At 45.4% G+C, this 20,162-nt stretch overlaps 1 protein-coding gene across 7 annotated transcripts in view; it reads left to right on the forward strand.

The window, feature by feature from the left end:
- RBM47 (RNA binding motif protein 47) overlaps nucleotides 1-20,157 on the forward strand; it is an 89,360-nt gene extending 69,203 nt beyond the window's left edge. For 4 of the 7 annotated variants that reach the window (XM_053403644.1, XM_053403646.1, XM_053403641.1 and 1 more), the window contains 4 exons: nucleotides 10,974-12,119; nucleotides 16,026-16,232; nucleotides 18,579-18,772; nucleotides 19,890-20,157. In XM_053403644.1, the coding sequence (XP_053259619.1) occupies nucleotides 10,997-12,119; nucleotides 16,026-16,232; nucleotides 18,579-18,772; nucleotides 19,890-20,135 (1,770 nt within the window). In that variant the 5' untranslated portion in view covers nucleotides 10,974-10,996 and the 3' untranslated portion in view covers nucleotides 20,136-20,157. Of the gene's footprint in view, nucleotides 1-2,314; nucleotides 2,405-10,973; nucleotides 12,120-16,025; nucleotides 16,233-18,578; nucleotides 18,773-19,889 lie in introns of those variants that run through there. The other 3 variants (XM_053403643.1, XM_053403647.1, XM_053403648.1) reach the window with 3 other exon arrangements.
- Nucleotides 20,158-20,162: the final 5 nt, after the last annotated feature.

A 20,162-nucleotide genomic window follows, 5' to 3' on the forward strand; every position in this document is an offset into this window, starting at 1 on the left:
TGGTATTATGTTACCACATAAGACTCTGCAGGTCTCCCCAAAGGAAGAAAAAAGCCCTTATTTTTGTCAACGTATGCAATAACGAAATGCATGAGGGTGAGGGCATTTTTTGAGGGGAGGGAGCTAACTTTGGACCACACAGCAAAGATCCCCATTTGAGCATAATAGTTACCCTGCTGAGATCTTCCAGTAGCTGAGCTGCCATAGAAGTGACCTACGAAACCGGTTTCCTCCGATGGTTATAGCAAGAATCCTGAACGTGTTTCAAGCTAGCCTTCTGAAAAATCAGCTATTGTGAAGCAGAGGCCAAAAAATGGTAGATCGCTTTCTGGGAAGAATTGTTACTTCCTTGTACTAGAAGGGAGGTCAGATTGTAATTTCTACTGTGTTCGCTTTTAACCTTGTGTAGGAGGACACAGAATCTCTGATAATTCATCATATCCTGGAGAAAAGCCTTTTTCTCGCTCCCGCTGGCTGTTTTTAGCTTGCTGAACTGGCAAATTCAGCCCCCAAAGAGCCTTTCAGTTTAACTGACTGAAAAAGGTGTGGTGTTTGCTTTACCTAAGTGCTCGTGGGACCGAGTGTTATGTACAGACCGTATTTATGCCGTGAATCATGTTTCACCCCTCCCCCTTGCTTTTTACTATGGTATCAACGTACCGTCCTACATTTCTCTAATGGAAATAGGGACGTCCCATTCCATAAGGACAATTTTACTATTTATACCCCACACATATGACTGGGTTGCCCCAGCCACTCTGGGCAGCTTCCAACATAATAAACATTAAACTGTTTTTATAAAAAAAAGAGGTCCCTATACTGTACAGGATTGCCTTCAGGCAGCTCGGGGGTCAGATAACTCCATACCTTCCAAAATTTATCCAATGACAAGAGGGACATCCTAAAGAAAAGTGGGACATTCCGGGATCAAATCAGAAACTGGGATGGTTTCTCTAAATTAGGGATGTCCCTGGAAAATAGGGACACTTGAAGGGTCTGAAAATTGGTAGAGAGAGAGGAGGAAATAACTCCCTATGGTATTATAAGGAAAATAGGGACATCCTAGGGGACGCGGGTGGCGCTGTGGGTAAAACCTCAGCGCCTAGGACTTGCCGATCGCATGGTCGGCGGTTCGAATCCCCGCGGCAGGGTGCGCTCCCATCGTTCGGTCCCAGCGCCTGCCAACCTAGCAGTTCGAAAGCACCCCCGGGTGCAAGTAGATAAATAGGGACCGCTTACCAGCGGGAAGGTAAACGGCGTTCCGTGTGCTGCGCTGGCTCGCCAGATGCAGCTTGTCACGCTGGCCACGTGACCCGGAAGTGTCTGCGGACAGCGCTGGCTCCCGGCCTATAGAGTGAGATGAGCGCACAACCCTAGAGTCTGGCAAGACTGGCCCATACGGGCAGGGGTACCTTTACCTTTACCTTTAGGGACATCCTATTCCATACCCTCCAACATTTCTCCAATGACAGTAGGGACATCCTATGGAAAAGTGGGACATTCCGGGATCAAATCAGAAACCGGGATGGCTTCTCTAAATTAGGGATGCCCCTGGAAAACAGGGACACTTGGAGGATCTGTATCTGTCTGTCTGTCTGTCTGTCTGTCTGTCTGTCTGTCTGTCTGTCTATCTATCTATCTATCTATCTAGTCAATTACTTATTTGCTACAGAAACAGCAAACACCTGGTAGATAACCATGCACAATTCTGTATTTTGGGGGGGAATCTTCGTTTACTCTGCCTCTCTTGCATTGAAGAATTGTGGCTCTCTCTTTCTTCTTCTTCATAATTGAAGAATCCTGACAAGTAGCCTAAATTCTGATCCGTTGGCATAAAGATAGAATTCACTCCCCCCTCTCCCTCCCCAAAAAGCCCTACTGTCAAGCAAAATTTGCCCTTCCTCCTTATCTTATCTGTTTTGAGTCACACAAACTATTTGCACAACGCCTTGTGCTGGGAAGAAGTTGTTTGTATATGAATCACTCCCTTTTTGCCAATTTCAGAGCCTCAGCTAAGTCTTTCTTTCTTTTCTTCTGTTTGACATTTTCCTCCAGGAGTAGGAATTTAAACTGTGCGTCTCCTATTCTTTCTCTTTAAGCTTCAGATCAGCCTCATATAAATCCATTAGCTACAGGTGGGGGTTTTCAATTAATTTTTCGAACCGCTGGCATGAGCTCCCTGCCTCCACATCTCCTTTCCTTCGGCGTCCCACCCATTCCGACTGCTTCGAGGTGCCTTTAGCAAATTACTGCCATGGAATTTAAATAGCCAAAGCTCATTGACCAATAAAACCATATGTGTACTGTATAACAGAGAGTTATGTAGACCTCGTGACTCGGAGGAAAGGTTATTCAATCAAAGGTGGAAGCAGAACTAACCTGTTGCGACTGCAAGGCTAGAAAGGTAAGAGGGAAACTGGATTTTTATGCAAGATTTTGTTTGATTTTATGTCCAACAGCTAAAGTTTAAAAGTGCAGCCGGTCCCTGCTCTCCTCTGGACTGTGGGTTTTAAAAATGAAATGAAATAATTATCAACATACAACACAGGAACGCCTCAAAGACTTTTCCGTTCAGGCGACGTGTACAGATTTCATAGATGTAATAAGAGTTGACATAGTCAAAGTCATATTTAAACCCAGCATTAAAAATGTGTTCCATTGTTTTAAGACTTAAAAACCGAGCAGGCAAAAGGGTTGCCATTCTTTTAAATCAACCAAGCAAAGCAAGATTAATTTATCTTTGTATTTTTCTTGGATCCGGTTCTGCCGACCTTGTGGAGTAGGTCATTCTACAGGTAGATATGATGAATTTGGCTCTGGGATCTGAAAGAAAGAAGTTTTGGCTTCAGGGATTTCTTAGTACAGTGAAAAGCACTAATTACTGTTTGTCTACACTAAGAAGCATTGCTGTATTATGCAAACATAATTTTAAGCAGAATGCTTCTATATTGTGCTTATACGATGCATGTTTCAGCGGTGTAGTTTGTGCAGCATTTTGTGTAGTATTTTCACTTTTCAAAGGGCTGAGTAATGGAAGTTTCGCACAAGGAAAAGCTCGTGCTGACAACGGAGAATTGTGCTTGTGTTTCATTAAATAAATGGGGAAATTGTTTAATTTCCCCCCAGGTTCAATCTTTATGTATTTTGTGATATGAAAGTACCAAAAACGCATTCTAGGCTTGCATCGTATTCCTGAACTGCAGTCCTGAAATAGAAAAAATGGGTTTCAGGTGTTTAAGAGAGATGGTTTAGATGCACTTCTTGTGACATTGGCATCAGTTCAAACTAGGGCTGGTTTGTTTTGTGTAGTTTTCTAACACAGTTTCACGTTTATAACGGTGGCATTAAAATCTTCAGAAAAAGCAACTGAATTCCAGTTTTACTGGGGAGAAAAGGTATAAGGACTATTTTGGAGCCAATTTAACGAGCTTTCGTGTGCTTGTTCTGATAGAAATACAGGTGTATTGTGCTTTAAATAGTTGGGGCAAATCCTCTCTAACTTATTTCCCCAGTGTAAATCTATATGAATCTTTCAGAGCCTACCTTTTGGCTTAGGTAGAGCAACATCGGTGGGGTGCAACAAAGGGAAGATTTCAAAGTTTGTGTCTCATTCCACTTCTTTCAGAATGGAATAAAAAAACTCTAGGTGAACTTTCAACCAGAATTAAACTTTGAACCCAAGTGTAAATTGCACTGGTTCCTGCCCCTCACTTAAATACCACAATACCCTACGAAGTCCCCCTGTCCTAGTTAAACATTTAAAACACACACAAAACCCCCCACAAAAACAATGTTACATTAACACTGAGCAGAGGTAACTTAATCTGGCACTTGCTCAGCCAAGACTAGTTATTGTGTCTTTCCATTTCAGCAAAAGGTTCAAAGTTTTGCACGGCCTTCACAGTTCAGAGATCAGGCACAAATTGCTGCACTTTGCAGTTCAGTTCCGCAGATATGATAAATTTGTGCAGCTGTAATGATTGCTTTCCCTCTCGCTTCTCCGTCCCCCCTCCCTCTCCCCTTCCACACAGAGGTGATGCAGTTAAAGGCATGTGCAAGTTGGTCATTGGCACCTGGGTTTAATGAATAACTAAATGATACCTTAAGCTTTCATGGGCGCAAGGTGGAGATTATGAAAGAGTCCAAACTGCGAATTGGGGGTGGGGTGGGGGGTGGGATGACGCTTTGCGTGCAAGAGCAGGAAAGTTGAAACACTACCATTCCTAATGGCATTTCCTTGGAAGGAGGTCCCACTGAAATCAGTTTTCGTGCAAATCTGCCAGATCTTTTAATTTCAGACAGAAACTACTCGTGCAACATTTTCGTGGATATTATAAGTCCTGTGAGCCTAAGATTTGCATGGTGTTTAAACTTTTACCCAGAACAAGAATGGCTGGGGAAACCCAGCTAGATGGCTGGGGCATAAATAATAAAATTATTATTAATAATAATTCTTATTTTAGTCCGATTTGCAGGTTTACTTTCTCCTCCACCGACTTTGTAATTTTTCAAAGGCTAGCATGATAATACAACGCTGTGAGAACAACTCCTAGGGACCATGGGGGCTTCAGCTCTGCCAATAAAATATTTGAGGGGGCTAGAGCCCCCCCCCAAGTTGATGGGCACTGCCATTCAAATGGTATATGCACGTTGCATCATGTGATTGATTATGTGAGCAGGGCTTACCTGGGCTCCCACAATATTTTATTCAAATTACGCAGGAATAAACACGGCACAAACTTTTATGTACCTCCAGGTATAGGGCGGTATATAAATTCAAATAATACTATCTTGCCAGAGTGGTGCATGCTCTAGTTATCTCCCGCTTGGACTACTGCAATGCGCTCTACGTGGGGCTACCTTTGAAGGTGACTCAAAAACTGCAATTAATCCAGAATGCGGCAGCTAGACTGGTGACTGGGAGTAGCCACCGAGACCATATAGCACCGGTCCTGAAAGATCTTCATTGACTCCCAGTATGTTTCCGAGCACAATTCAGAGTGTTGGTGCTGACCTTTAAAGCTCTAAACTGCCTCAGTCCTGTGTACCTGAAGGAGTGTCTCCACCCCCATCGTTCAGCCTGGACACTGAGGTCCAGCTCCGAGGGCCTTCTGGCGGTTCCCTCGCTGTGAGAAGTGAGGTTATAGGGCACCAGGCAGAGGGCCTTCTCAGTAGTGGTGCCTGCCCTGTGGAACGCCCTCCCAGCAGATGTGAAGGCAATAAACAACTATTTTACTTTTAAAAAGCAACTGAAGGTGGCCCTGTTTAGGGAAGTTTTTAATGTCTGACACTGTATTGTTTTTAATATTCTGTTGGAAACTGCCCAGAGTAGCTGGGGAAACCCAGCCAGATGGGCGGGGTATAAATGATTATTTATTTATTTATTTATTTATTTATTTATTTATTTATTTAATAATAATAATGCAGTAAAACAATATGTGCTTTTAAACCAAGCAGGCAGCTGCGTATTGACTGCAGTGTATATGTTGCATTTAAATTGAAAACAATTCTTAGACTGCAGCTCAAAAAACAGCAGGAGGGAAATCTCTACACCCCAACCTTCTTAGCCCAGGATGACATTTATAAACATAAGAAACCCTGTGGGTCCCACAAAATATTCATTTCATAGTAGTAAAGCTAGAGATGCTCTGCCTTACACAGTGATATCATTGGACCAGCTGAGTGTGTTCCACTTTGACTGGCAGCTGCTCTGTTTGGTTTCAGACAGTGGCATTTCCTTTTGCCCGGGCTTGAACTTGCGGTACCCTTTAAATACAAAAAAAGATGCCTCCACATTTGTATGCATCTTTTTTTTTTTGGTCATATACCAACAACCCAGTCCAGGAGAGGTGAGGGCGGGGGATGCCTCCTGCTCCATAATCACGTTACGCTTTGCTGCGAAGTAGGTGGGTATCGCATTATGATCCGACCGCCCAAATGCATGTGAAATTTCAGTGCTGATTTCTGGCCCGTGCCTATTTGCTTGTGTGCTCTCGTTGTGGAGATATGAGGAGGGGACAACTACCTCAGAACCGCATGCTGCTTTAAATGCACGCACTTGCAGCGGGGTCTTTATTCTGCTTTGGACAGAATATTCCGGAAGCAGTACTATTTTCCTTTGTTGAGGAAAAAAGGGTTCCTGGTCCAGAGAAGAGGGTGATGGAATTCAGTATCCTATTGAGCTCAGTATCAGAATCCTAAGCACATCATCTGTTACCACAGCTCCTCTTAGCTTACTCAAAGTTTCAAGCTACCTCTCTGCTGGATTAATGCCCTCCCCCCTCCCCACTCTTTAAATACACCCAAGTCAAAGCAAGCTGTTGTCCCAACATCTGCCATCTTGTGACACCTTGAGATGTCAGGACCTTGTCAGCCCTTGGGACACTGAATGTCATTTTTACAACCATTGGGCTAGAACATGATTCTAACTTTTTAAAGCAGGCTGAGCACCAGTTCAAAGCAGGGGGTTGGGGAGCAAGGCTAGGATAGCGGTTTGTTGTTAAAACTCGTGGACTGTCACTAAATTTTCAGGTGGGATTAAAATTCAGGTTGCACCACTGAGATGGTTTTGGAGGTCTGGCACCAGAAACAGGAAAAATGCCTGGAAAGTATTGGATGATTGCTTGCTTGACACAACCTCTAGCTTCCTCACAAACAAATCAGGATGAGTGTTCAATTAATAGCCAATGTTGTCTAATCTCCTTGCAAATTGAAGAATTAATGTTCAATAAGCAGATAATCTCAAAGCAACCGCTGAGTGGTCTTGACCATGATATCTTCAGATGTGTCATACTTAGCATAGATACAGCTGTATACAAACTTTTCTGTGTTGAGGGTGGTCCATCCCATTGTGACCTTTGCACACTGTCGGTTAGTTCAAACAACCATTTCCTTCCACAACTTACTTTTCTATTGCAGGACCAAGCATCGGGCTCCCCATACCCCAATCCATGCAAATAAGAGACCAATGAGACTGGTTTTAGGTCAAAACAGGCCACAACTTTATTGAATATAGATGAAAGAGGCTTGGCTTGGGCATGGGGCAATCAAAATACTTCCAGCCCGCCAGAATACTTCCGTGGTCAATCCAGATGGGGGTTCCTAAGACTTACATCAAACAGGGTTCCTGATGTATGGGGGAGTGCCTTCGGCCCTGACCTCCGCCTGGCCACGCAGACATGGCCACTCCCCCTGGATCCCTTTAATGGGATACTCCAGTGTTTGGAGGGGCAGGCGGAGACTACAACCTCCCCTCCATCCAAGACAAAGGTTTGCCCCAATGCCCAACCAGTTGTGATGATTGCTATGAGGTAGGCAAACCACCGGCTAGGTGCCAATTAGCCCGGTGGGCAAATTCCTACCCGGCCCCTTAAAAGACAGTGACCACCGTAGCCACAGCAAAGTCATTGACTATCAGCGTAAATCGAGGGTTGGCAGGCAGGGAAAGGAACAAACAAGTAATACCCCAGGTGCAGGCTGCTTAAATGGGCAAGGGGTGGATGCGAGGAAAACCTACCTGCTCTGTCAGCTCTGCCCTCCGGCACAGCCCGAGTCCCTAGCTTACATCCCCATTCGCCGAAGCCGACTGCAGGCTAGAATCCAGTTCTTGATAGGCAGAGGGGGCTTAAGCCCCCACCGCCTATCAGGAAGGGCACCACTGTTCCAGTTCCCTCGGCGGTGTCCCAATGAAGCCTCTGCCATCCTGCAATGTTGCAAAAACTCTTGCAATTTTGCCCCCCAAAAAAGCGCAATAACTTCGGGCAAAACTTAAAAAAAAAAAGCTCAGAAACTTTGGCTTTTCACCATTTGAAATATGGCAACAGCCCTACCTGAAGTGTTGCTATTGCATTGTGTGAAGCCGCCTGTAAGCTCTGCATAAACTGTGGTTCCCTCGTAGCTGCACTTAACAGCTTTGGCTAAATCCGGGGCCAATATTTCTCAGCTTGGATTCCTCACAGTGTCCTGTGGAAAGAGCTGCCCTTTCTCAATACAGTGGTACCTCTGGTTATGAACTTAGTTCATTCCGGAAGGCCATTCTTAATCTGAAACTGTTCTTAACCTGAAGCACCACTTTAGCTAATGGGGCCTCCCGCTGCTGCCATGCCGCCCCGCCCCCCCGCGATTTCTGTTCTCATCCTGAAGCAAAGTTCTTAACCCGAGGTAATATTTCTGGGTTAGCGGAGTCTGTAACCTGAAGCCTATGTAACCTGAGGTACCACTGTACTCAATAAGAAAATAAGAAAATGCAGCGCAGGAGAGTGATGGAGGAGCGACAGCTTCCTCCACAAGCAAGACAGAGGAGGAGGGGAAGGAGACATAGCCTGAGGAGAGTCCTAGTTGCTGCATCAGGAGACTTGGCGGACCAGATTAGGCCCATAAACCAGAAGCTCCCCATCCCCAAATTATGCTATGCAGATGAGCAGATATATATATAAGGACGACATGCCAACATCAGGTTTGCATTGATGAAAACTCTCTATGTTTTGTTAGAGCAACGGAACAAAATAACCAAAAATGGTACTTGCCATTTATGCAGCTCCATCCTAATTTACTGGTGGAAAATAGGGGACTGTTTGACACAGTTCCACAAGAAAGGCTATGTTTTCTTAATGGGTATCATTACTATTTTCCAAATTCCTTTCCAATGAACCTAGTAAATTTTGCTCACTGTAGTTTTTAAAATGAAACTGTTTTGCATTCTTAGGGCAACACTTTAGGAAATTTCTACCTACCCCTTTCAACTGCCATTTTGTTTCAACCTCATCTGCAGTGCTATAGCTAACTTAATACAGTGGGAATGCCATAAATAAATGCTTGGTGTTTAAGGACATAACAGAAATCACTGTGTTAAAGCTGACCGAAAGTCCAGAGGTAGCATTGTTATCAATTTACGATGGGGTGGAAGGTTCACAGCCTCTGAAGGACTTGCTCACAAATTTATTGACAGCTGCAGGAATTATTATAGCTAGGAAGTGGAAGGGGTAAGAAGAATATAAAATGGAAGAATGGTTGAGTTGTGGGATGTAGCTATTAACGATAAATTAACATGTGCCATCAAGGTAAGACAGGGAATATGCAGGAGAAATGATTTTGAGGAGACATGAAAGGTGTTTGTAGAATTTGTGCTGTTAAAACGGAAAGGGCTCAAACCATCACAAGAGGTGTTGAAATTTTGGGAGGTTGGATAGTTACAATGGAATGGTCTCAGTGGTGGGGTTCACTTTTTATTCTTATTTATTTATGATTATTACTTTGTCAAAATAATAAATAAATAAATAAATAAATGCTCCACCTTGTCAACATTATATCACCTCTTTTTGGGGGGTCAGTTGCCTTTTATTGACACACTGTGTGTCGGAGAAAGCATCACAGCAACAGAGGAATAAAAGAGCCCCAGTGATCTTCAGGGGTATAGATTGAAGATTTTGACTTGTGTGTATGCATGTGTGAGTTGAGCTTGTGGCTAAGATTCTCATGACTGTTAAGGACAATATGCGATTATATGAAATACATCCCAACTTTTCATATCAAAGTACCCTGATCAAAATGCCCCTTGGAAAAATAATTGAAGTCTAATAAGATTCATCCTGGGATGTTGTAGCATTTTTGTGTCTGCGCATCAGATCACTAATCCCTTTCCATCCTCCACATCTTCGCATCATGTGTTCTAGTCATCTTGTTTTCAAATGTTAAATAGTATTTTAATATTTCTTTTTTAAGTAAGAGTTTGGCTGCATTAAATCATTGCGGGAGGAGGCATGCTTTCGTAAATCAGGGATGGGGCGGCTCTGCACATCTTTGCTGGCTGGGGCTGCAGGGACTTGTAGTTCAAAACACTAATAATAATAATAATAATAATAATAATAATAATAATAATAATATTCGGGCTGAACGATGAGGGTGGAGATGCTCCTTCAGGTATACTGGGCCAAGGCTGTTTAGGACTTTAAAGGTCAGCACCAACACTTTGAATTGTGCTCAAAAACGTACTGGGAGCCAATGTAGGTCTTTCAGAACCGGTATTATATGGTCTCAGCAGCCACTAAGACTGCATCGCATTGGGAAAGGCTGTTCTACAGAGAGGATCTAGGTTGTAAGCATTCCTGAATGTGTTCTATGTTAGCATCTTCATTACCATGTGAGGAAACAGTATCCTTTTAAGCAGCAACTCTGCAACCTTGCAAGCCAAAGCAGTAAGCAACGTGGAAAACTGCTTTATGGTGACTTTTATAGAAATTGCATAGATAGACCAATTTTCAAACTTGTGTTATTAATGCCCAACAATTCCTAAGAAATTATATTTGCAATGGGGTATAAACTGCAGGATATAATCCTGCCAACCTTCACCCCACATCTTGTTCCAAGTGGTACCTTGGTAGTCGAACGGCTTGGCTCCCTAACAAATCGGCTCCCGAACGCTGCAAACCTGGAAGTGAATGTTCCGGTTTGCGAACGTTTTTCAAAAGCTGAACATCCAATGCGGTTTCCGCTTGAGTGCAGGAAGCTCCTGCAGCCAATCGGAAGCTGTGCCTCGGTTTTTGAACCATTTCAGGACTCAAACTGAGTCCCAGAACCAGAATTTGAGAACCAAGGTACTGCTGTACGTTGAACCGTGGTTTGGCAGTGCTGCCTGGACCAACCTGAGCAAACCCAGCCAAGCATGGGGCTCGCGTGAGCTCTCGTCCCCTACTTCCGTGTAGGTGGGAGAAGGCTCTTGGCAGGGTTTTGTTTTACTTTCACATGGGCTTTGTTGCAGAACCCATCTTCAGACCACGTGTCGTGCTTTGTCGAGAAGAGTTTGTTTGCATGTCAACGTTGCCATATACGAACCGAGCCAAATCTTGTTGCTAGATGTATGTTTGCCTCTTTGTAATTGCACTTCCCTTACAAGAACTACCCAGATCTCATGCGAGAGAAACGTTCCCATGTTGCTGACTGCATCTAACGTCTTCCTTTCTGACCTCTATGTTCAGGTACTTTGAATGACCAGGACATAATGACAGCTGAAGACTCCGCTGCCAGGATGAGTAACGATTCTTCCAATATGCAGTCAAATAAGGTCCCTGAAGGTGTGGCCGGTGCACCGAACGAAGCTGCGCTTCTGCAACTAATAGAACGTACGGGTTACGCCATGGTGCAGGAGAATGGGCAACGCAAGTATGGCGGACCCCCACCGGGCTGGGAAGGGCTTCATCCTCCCCGCGGATGCGAAGTCTTTGTGGGCAAAATCCCTCGCGACGTCTACGAGGACGAGTTAGTGCCCGTCTTCGAAACCGCGGGGAGAATCTACGAAATGCGCCTGATGATGGACTTTGACGGGAAAAACCGTGGCTACGCCTTTGTGATGTACACCCAAAAATACGAAGCCAAGCGTGCCGTCAAGGAGCTGAACAACTACGAAATCCGTCCAGGGAGGCTGTTAGGGGTGTGCTGCAGCGTGGACAACTGCAGGCTGTTCATCGGAGGAATCCCCAAAATGAAAAAGAGAGAGGAAATCCTAGAAGAGATCTCCAAGGTGACGGAAGGCGTGCTTGACGTCATTGTGTATGCCAGCGCAGCGGATAAGATGAAAAACAGAGGGTTTGCCTTCGTGGAGTACGAAAGCCACAGGGCAGCCGCCATGGCGAGGAGGAAACTGATGCCTGGCCGAATCCAGCTTTGGGGTCACCAGATTGCAGTTGACTGGGCCGAGCCAGAAATCGATGTTGACGAAGATGTCATGGAGACGGTCAAAATCCTGTATGTGAGGAATTTGATGATTGAAACCACCGAGGATACAATTAAGAAAGTGTTTGGGCAGTTCAACCCCGGATGTGTGGAACGGGTTAAAAAAATTCGAGATTATGCCTTTGTACACTTCACGAGTCGGGAAGATGCTGTTCATGCCATGAATAATCTCAATGGGACTGAACTTGAAGGGTCGTGCCTGGAAGTTACCTTAGCCAAGCCAGTAGACAAGGAACAGTACACCCGCTACCAGAAAGCAGCGAAAGGGGGAGCAACACCTGAAGTCACTCAGCAGCCGAACTACGTTTACTCGTGTGATCCTTACACCCTGGCATATTATGGATATCCGTATAATGCTCTGATTGGCCCAAATCGAGAATATTTTGTGAAAGGTTAGTAGACAACTTTTGGCCCCCTTTGGGGTTATCTGGGCCAGCTTTCCTTAGTACACCAGTGGCATGGAAATTCTAGTTGTTATTGATCCAGAGCAGATTCCAGCGTATAGTTAGCAGAGTAAAAACTTAAACATGTTCCAGGATTCCCCAAAAATAGACCAGAGGCTTACTGCTTTGCTGCTGCTGAAGGCAAATGAGCATAATGATCACAAATCCAATACATTCAGGATTGGCACTGTCCATGAGAAATCCATTTGCAGTGGACTAGGGGCACTAGGCTAGTCCCTGAAATATTCCCAGTAAATTAGAGTATTGCCTCATTCCCAAATACTGGGAAGCTTCTACCTGGCTTAGGAAGGCATGTGCGATGCTCAAAGAGCCTGCCTCCTGCCATCTTCCCAACACCTGCCCAACTTTGGGAAGGAGGCACCTGGGCTCCAGCATTCTGTCCAAGGCCAGGAGCCTACTTCCTGTATTGTTATCTTCTCGTAATACTAAACTTGTGTATCTCCATGCTTGTTGGTTCAGAAACGAAACAGGGCTTCCCAACAATAGGGTAGGGGTTTTGGCAAATTTATGCGACTCTAGACATGGATAAGGGACGCGGGTGGCGCTGTGGGTTAAACCACAGAGCCTAGGACTTGCCGATCAGAAGGTTGGTGGTTTGAATCCCTGTGACGGGGTGAGCTCCTGTTGCTCGGTCCCTGCTCCTGCCAACCTAGCAGTTCGAAAGCACATCAAAGTGCAAGTAGATAAATAGGTACCGCTCCGGCGGGAAGGTGAACGGCGTTTCCGTGCTTCTCTGGTTTGCCAGAAGCAGCTTAGTCATGCTGGCCACATGACCCGGAAGCTGTACGCCGGCTCCCTCGGCCAATAAAGCGAGATGAGCGCTGCAACCCCAGAGTCGGCCACGACTGGACCTAATGGTCAGGGCCCCCTTTACCTTTAGACATGGATATGCGCATTCGTAATTTTATTTGTCACGGCTTATGACATGAAAAATATACCCAACTACAACTTGACGAAGGTAGTCATAAACAATAAATAAAACATTTAAAAATACACAGCCCGACAGGCATGTGTATTAAATCACAAATTTAAAAAGAAATGGGGGCAGGGAAAGGCAAAAACAGTCTGAGGAAGACTGAGAATGCTCAAAGAACTTCAGGAGAAAACAGACTGTTGAGCTTAGTGGTTAAGGTTTTCTTTTTTTCCAAGGACCATGAGTGGAAGGTGAATTCAGCTGTGTGAGCCCCTAAAAAGCTATAGTACCTGGAGGCAGGAATTGGAGGCAGGGTTCTATGAAGCTGAAAGGTGAATAAATAATCCCTACCTTTCAGGTAGAAGGAAAGGGAACATTTCCATTTGCTGCTTCCTTTAAGCCTTTTCACTCCCCACCCCTGCAAGTATATAGCAATAAAAATCCCTGCGTTTGGACCTGCCAATTTTAGGGCTATATACTGGGATGGAGGTTTCTAGGGAATGGGAAAGCAAATAGGCACTTTCTTAAAATATCTTCCCTCCCATGTCTCAACCCCCCCCCCAAGAACACCCAAAAGTACAGTTGGTTGATTGCATTTACTATATTTTTTGCTCTATAAGACTCACTTTTTCCCTCCTAAAAAGTAAGGGGAAATGTGTGTGCATCTTATGGAGTGAATGCAGGCTGCACAGCTATCCCAGAAGCCAGAACAGCAAGAGGGATTGCTGCTTTCACTGTGCAGCGATCCCTCTTGCTGTTCTGGCTTCTGAGATTCAGAATATTTTTTTTCTTGTTTTCCTCCTCCAAAAATTAGGTGCTTCTTGTGGTCTGGTGCGTCTTATAGAGCGAAAAATACGGTGTATCCCTTAGTTTTTCCCCACCCCTCACAACAACCCTGTAAAGTAGGTCAGTCTGAGTACTATTGATTCTCCCAGGAAGCTTCATGGCTGAGTCACGGCTATAATGCTGGGATTCTATTGTGGTTTTAAATGTAGATTTCATTGCATTATGTTTATAGATTGTTAACTGCTCTGGTATCATTTAGATGAAGAGCAGTTCCATGCCCGTTGCAGCCCTTAACCGGAGCACTCCGATGCACTGCAACATTTTGCTGTGGGCCCCTAGTTGTCTTTGCCTTTAGGCCAATTTCCAGCATTCAAACTCCCTTAAATGCACAGGCAATTTCCCTTGCCTGGTGTTCTACAGGAGTGTGCAGAGAGCACAGAGAAGAACGGCACTCTCCGGAGGTCCTTGCAGGGAAGGCAAGGACCATGCCCATTAAGAACAAAGCACATTTTGCTAGCTTTTAGTAGAAGCTGCCATCGTTCTTTCCCTATGACCAACAGCATCTCCAAAACCATTCCATTAATTTCTTTCAACAAAGTGACACTTCAAAGATGTCAGTATGCCCATGGATACGTTTTTTTCCAAATTACATCCTTGCATAAAAATGAACGACTCCCATTGATTTCTAAAGGCATTTATCATGTCAACTATTATCTGTTGGTTGTTTCGCATAAATCGAACCCTTGATTTAAAAGAAACAAAAAACTTTGCAAAACTGAGTGGCTTGTGGTCATATCATTTTATCATATGTACTATTGTGCTGTGATCTAAACCACTGAGCCTCTTGAGCTGGCCGACTGGAAGGTCGACGGTTCGAATCCCCCCAACGGAGTGAGCTCCCGTTGCTCTGTCCCAGCTCCTGCCAACCTAGCAGTTCGAAAGCATGCCAGTGCCAGTAGATAAATAGGTACCACTGCAGCAGGAAGGTAAACGGTGTTTCCGTGCACTCTGGTTTCCGTTACAGTGTCCCGTTGTACAAGAAGCGGTTTAGTCCTGCTGGCCACATGACCTGGAAAGCTGTCTGCGGACAAATGCCGGCTCCCTCGGCCTGAAAACAAGAGTTGCGCCGCAACCCCATAGTCACCTTTGATGCTCTGTCCCAGCTCCTGCCAACCTAGCAGTTTGAAAGCATGTCAAAGTGCAAGTAGATAACCTCCCACTCCAGTGGGAAGGTAAACGGCGTTTCTGTGCGCTGCTCTGGTTCTCCAGAAGTGGCTTATTCATGCTGGCCACATGACCCGGCAGCTGGATGCGGCTCCCTCGGCCAATATAGTGAGATGAGCGCCGCAACCCCAGAGTCGGCCACGACTGGATCTTATGGTCAGGCGTCCCTTTACCTTTACCTTTAACCATCCAGGGATCCTTTACCTTTTACCTTTTACCTTATTATCATTATTGCAAGCAGTAATTAGTTTTAGCACCTGAGATCTGCAACAAAATGTTGCTGTGTAGAGTGTTCAGATCACACTCAGTACTCCTTGGGCTTTTTGGGTTTTTCCCCCCTCTTAGGCAGTCGGCCAGCTTTAATCACAAAAATGAAATGCCTGCAGGGTTTTCCTGCTGCAGAAAGGTCGTGTGAGAGCGTCCCAGAGCCCATGAATCTCTCTACCTTGCTTAGGGATGAGGACCAAGGCCTGCTTAGGTCCAGAAAGATCAAGATGATGGCGCAGGGGCAGTTCTGGGGTTGTCCTGGTTATATGCAGTTTTGACTTTACACGCAATCCTTGGAACCGAAGTCCCCACGCAAGTTGTGAGTCACCTGTATCTCGGACATCTAAAGCAGTGTTAGAAAATGTTGCTAGGACACTCAACCGATGAGACAAGAAGACAGCAAAATACTAAAATACTCCTTAAGCTAAAATAAAAACATGTACCAATCCTAATAGCTAATTACCGGGCTTTACATTCAGTACTACAGATAAGGCAAAAAGCTCTTGCACTCTTTGTAAACCTTTCATTCCTTCGTTCCTTCCTTCTTCCAGCATTAGATTGTAGACTTTCCAGTCAAGTGGATGCTAATGCTTCCTTGCGAGTTTAGCGGATCCATTGTATGGTGTGTGTTTTCTATTCCCAAGCAGGCAGCGTTCGAGGCAGAGGACGAGGTGCAGCAGGGAACAGACTCCCCGGCCCGAGAGGCTCGTACCTGGGGGGCTATTCTGCAGGCCGCGGCATATATAGCCGATACCATGAAGGGAAAGGGAAACAGCAAGAAAAAGGATACGAACTTGTGCCCAATTTGGAATTGTCTGCTGTCAACCCCGTGGCCATTAAACCCGGCACTGGTCAGTATGATTTATTGAGATGGGGAGCTAAATATGTTCTCCTTTTCAGGGTGCTTTTAGATATCAGCTTTCCCTGCAAACCTATACAGTAGCTGTCAGAGTGCTATCAGTGGCTCCCGGCTGGTTGCCCAGGGAAGTATAAATACGAGGAAAAGTTTATTACAGTCTTTTATTTCAAACTTTACAGGGAGAGGCTATAGAACCCAGCCTTTGAGCTCTTTGCTCTCCTACAGGGGAGAGGCAAGTTCTGCCGATTAAAGTTGGACATATTCCATGATACTTTTAATCTCAGCATCGTGGGTTTGAATCCCGCGTTGGGCAGAAGAGTCCTGCCTTGCAAGGGTCGGACCCTGTTGGTCCCTTCCAACTCTACAATTCTGTGATTCCATGGTTCTAATTTCAGTTTCTCCCTGTTTCTCCTTTTTTCCAATCTTAAATCCATTTCCACATCAGTCTGTGAAGTAAGCCCTCCTGGAAATTCATCAGGATTTAAGTGCATTTCTCCCCCTAACACTCACACGTTCATATGCAATTTCCCCTAAATATACACATTTTTGCAGAGCAATTTCCCCCTAACAGAATGCGTTTTTTGTATACTATTTTCAACAACATATGCATTTGTTAATGCACCCTTTACCAAAGTGTTCTATATTTGTATGCATTACTTGGAGGGAGAACTTCACTGCGAAGTTTGGAAAAGTGCACATTTCAAAGGGTGGCTGTGTTTCAGTTCTTGTTTCAGAAAGGAGGTTTGACTTCAAATGTGAACTGAATTGAATTCCTCCCACACCCTGAGTGCCAATTCTCCTTCATCCCTAGTGCCAATTCCCCCTCTCCTCCGCAGTCCCTGAAGATCAGCTTCTGAGATCTGGGGGACCCTCCAAACCAAAGTGAAAGGTGGTGTGAGGGGCTTCAGGAAGCAGAGCGAATGGGCGAAACCGGCCTCCCCTCCTCCTCTCTTAGTGGAGGCATCTGCCAAAACAAAAGCCCTTCTGTGTAGACCAGAGCTTTTGCAAACTGCGTGTCGCGACACTTTAGCGTGTCGGCTGCAGTACGTTGGTGTGTCGTGCAAACGCTCCCACATTCCTCCCGAGGTTGGAAAGCAGTTAGTTTAACCTCCGGTTTGCTAGCAAAACTGAATTACTGCATCACGAAATGATGCATGTCTAAAAAGTGTGTCACCAACATGAAAAGTTTGGAAAGCTCTGTGCACACAAAGTCATCAAACTGGATTGCATCTTAAGTCCGCCTAGGTCCAACATGTTGGAAAAGGCAAGTAATGTTGTGTCCTGCTCGTGTGAGCAAATATGCACATATCAGAGAGAGAATCCGCTTTCATGTGCATCTGTCAGGGACTGGGCAGAGGAGGAATGGTGGAGAGCGCCTCCCCAGCCTGACCCTTCCAGAGAAGAAGAAGGCAGTTCAGAAATACAACAGGGGTTTGAGGGAGGTCACAGCTCAGAGGCAGATGAGGGGAAAAGCTGGGAAATAATGGGAGAGGAGGAAGAATAAGTACCGGCTGACAGACACAGTGTCTTTAGAAAGCATTCCAGACTCCCCCTCTCCCAGAACCCGGAGAACATTGAAAGTAGGAGAGCAGAGAGCTCAGAGGCAGAAGGCACAGGCTAGCCATCATAGGGATGACGTATAATGGGAGAGGCGTAGGGGGTGGGGTTTCACTTGGAGCAACACCATTACTCTAAGAGGCTGCATTTCTAAGCCTCTCTCTATGAATATTGAATAAAAGCATTGTTAAGAACTTTCCTTGTCGTATCCGTTCCTGGCCACCTACCGTGGGGATAGGGACGCGGGTGGCGCTATGGGTTAAACCACAGAGCCTAGGACTTGCCGATCAGAAGGTCAGCGGTTCAAATCTCTGCGACGGGGTAAGCTCCCGTTGCTCGGTCCCTGCTCCTGCCAACCTAGCAGTTTGAAAGTGCACCAAAAAGTGCAAGTAGATAAATAGGTACCACTGCAGCGGGAAGGTAAATGGCGTTTCCATGCACTGCTCTGGTTCGCCAGAAGCAGCTTAAGTCATGCTGGCCACATGACCCAGAAGCTGTACGCCGGCTCCCTCGGCCAATAAAGCGAGATGAGCGCCGCAACCCAGAGTCGATCACAACTGGACCTAATGGTCAGGGGTCCCTTTACCTTACCGTGGGGATTGGAACCTCTTATGCCTGACAGCATCCAAGGAAAGGAATGCGTTCCATGACATTCCACAATGTGCTCCAGAACCCATACGTATCATGCTAGATTAAAAGCTACAACAACAAATGTCAAGAGTGCCAGGATTATGATTGTCTCAAGCGTAGACTGAAAATATCCCGTTCTGGTCTATTTCAGTAGCTATCCCAACTATTGGTACCCAGTATTCCGTGTTTCAAGCAGCGCCAACAGCAAAGATGATTGAAGATGGGAAAATCCACGCCGTTGAGCATATCATCAGCCCCATTGCTGTTCAGCAGGATCATGCTAGTGCAGCAGCAGCTGCAGCCGCCGCCGTATTACCTTCAGTTTCAACCCCTCCTCCTTTTCAGGTAAATTTTGATCAAGGTGGTTCTACTGGATTATCCCTCCTTGTACATAGAAAGCCTGGTTTCTTGCCATGCTGCTGTTGAGAGAGTGTCCTTGTTGAGAAAACGAGACAACCTGTCTCCAAGTTCGTTCACTTACTTTGCATTTGGGATCTGGCGTGAGCATATTGTTATTATTTATCAAATTTGTACACCGCCCTTCATCCATAGCTCACAGCATAAAAATACAAGGGGAAAAGCACAAAATACATAATAAAAATACAAACAGCACAAAACAATAATCTCCCTGCCCTGTGTGTGCAGGATAGCTGTGCCAAACCAACACATTTTCAGGGCCCCAACCAAATACCTGGCATATCCAATTGTGCGAAGATAGATAATCTGAACATAAATTATTTCAAAGGTTTTTCGGGGGGGTAGGCGGTGATTAGGGATGCCATGTGTCCTCTTTTCCCAGGACACGTCCTCTTTTTCAGGGGTAAAATTTTCGTCTGGGTGGATTAAATTTGTCAAAATGTCTCTGGTTATACTTTCTGTTTGAGACATAGACATAACTGGTGGTTGCTTTCCTCTTCTCTTTCTCCTGCCCACCCCCCCAGCAATATATCACAGCTTCTATAGCCTACATATAGTAGGGGTATTTAAAATGAGAGTCGTCATAGTGTCCTCTTTTTTTGCTCTTCAAAATATGGCAACCCTAGCAATGATCATCAGAACATGTCCCTATTTCTAAAGCTTCCCTCACAGTGAAGTACAAAGTCCTCTTATAACATTCTCCAAATGTTATAAAAACTGAGGGTGTTTGAGAAACGCTGGTGTGGGGAAGGCAGAAAGAGACCAAGTTACAGACAGCAGATTCTCACTGTTCCAAGAAAAAGGATGTGGCCTGGTTTCTAAAATATGCTTAGGCATGCAGGCTATAGTTCCGTCGGTAGAGCGTGAGACTCTTCCTCTCACGGTCGTGGGTTCGAGTCGCACATGGGGGTCCGACTTCATGACCCTCGTGGCTCCTTCCAACTCAGCAGTTCTACGATTCTATATTGCAGCAGACCTTTTTCTTTCTTTTCTTGGGGGGGGGGGATTATTTCAGGCATTGAGATTTCGCCGTTGTCGTTTCCAGGGCCGGCCCTTAACTCCCGTGTACACGATGGCTCCCAACGTGCAGAGAATCCCAGCTGCGGGGATTTATGGCGCAAGTTACGTTCCCTTCGCTGCCCCAGCCACAGCGACGATAGCCACACTACAGAAGAATGCCGCTGCTGCAGCCGCTGCAGCCGCTTACGGCGGCTATGCCAGTTATATCCCTCAGGCATTCCCAGCTGCAACATTTCAGGTTCCGATCCACGATGTCTATCAAACCTATTGAAACAGCTGGCCATTTTTTTGGGGGGGG

Source organism: Podarcis raffonei, chromosome 9, assembly GCF_027172205.1.
Source record: "Podarcis raffonei isolate rPodRaf1 chromosome 9, rPodRaf1.pri, whole genome shotgun sequence".
Lineage (NCBI taxonomy): Eukaryota > Metazoa > Chordata > Lepidosauria > Squamata > Lacertidae > Podarcis > Podarcis raffonei.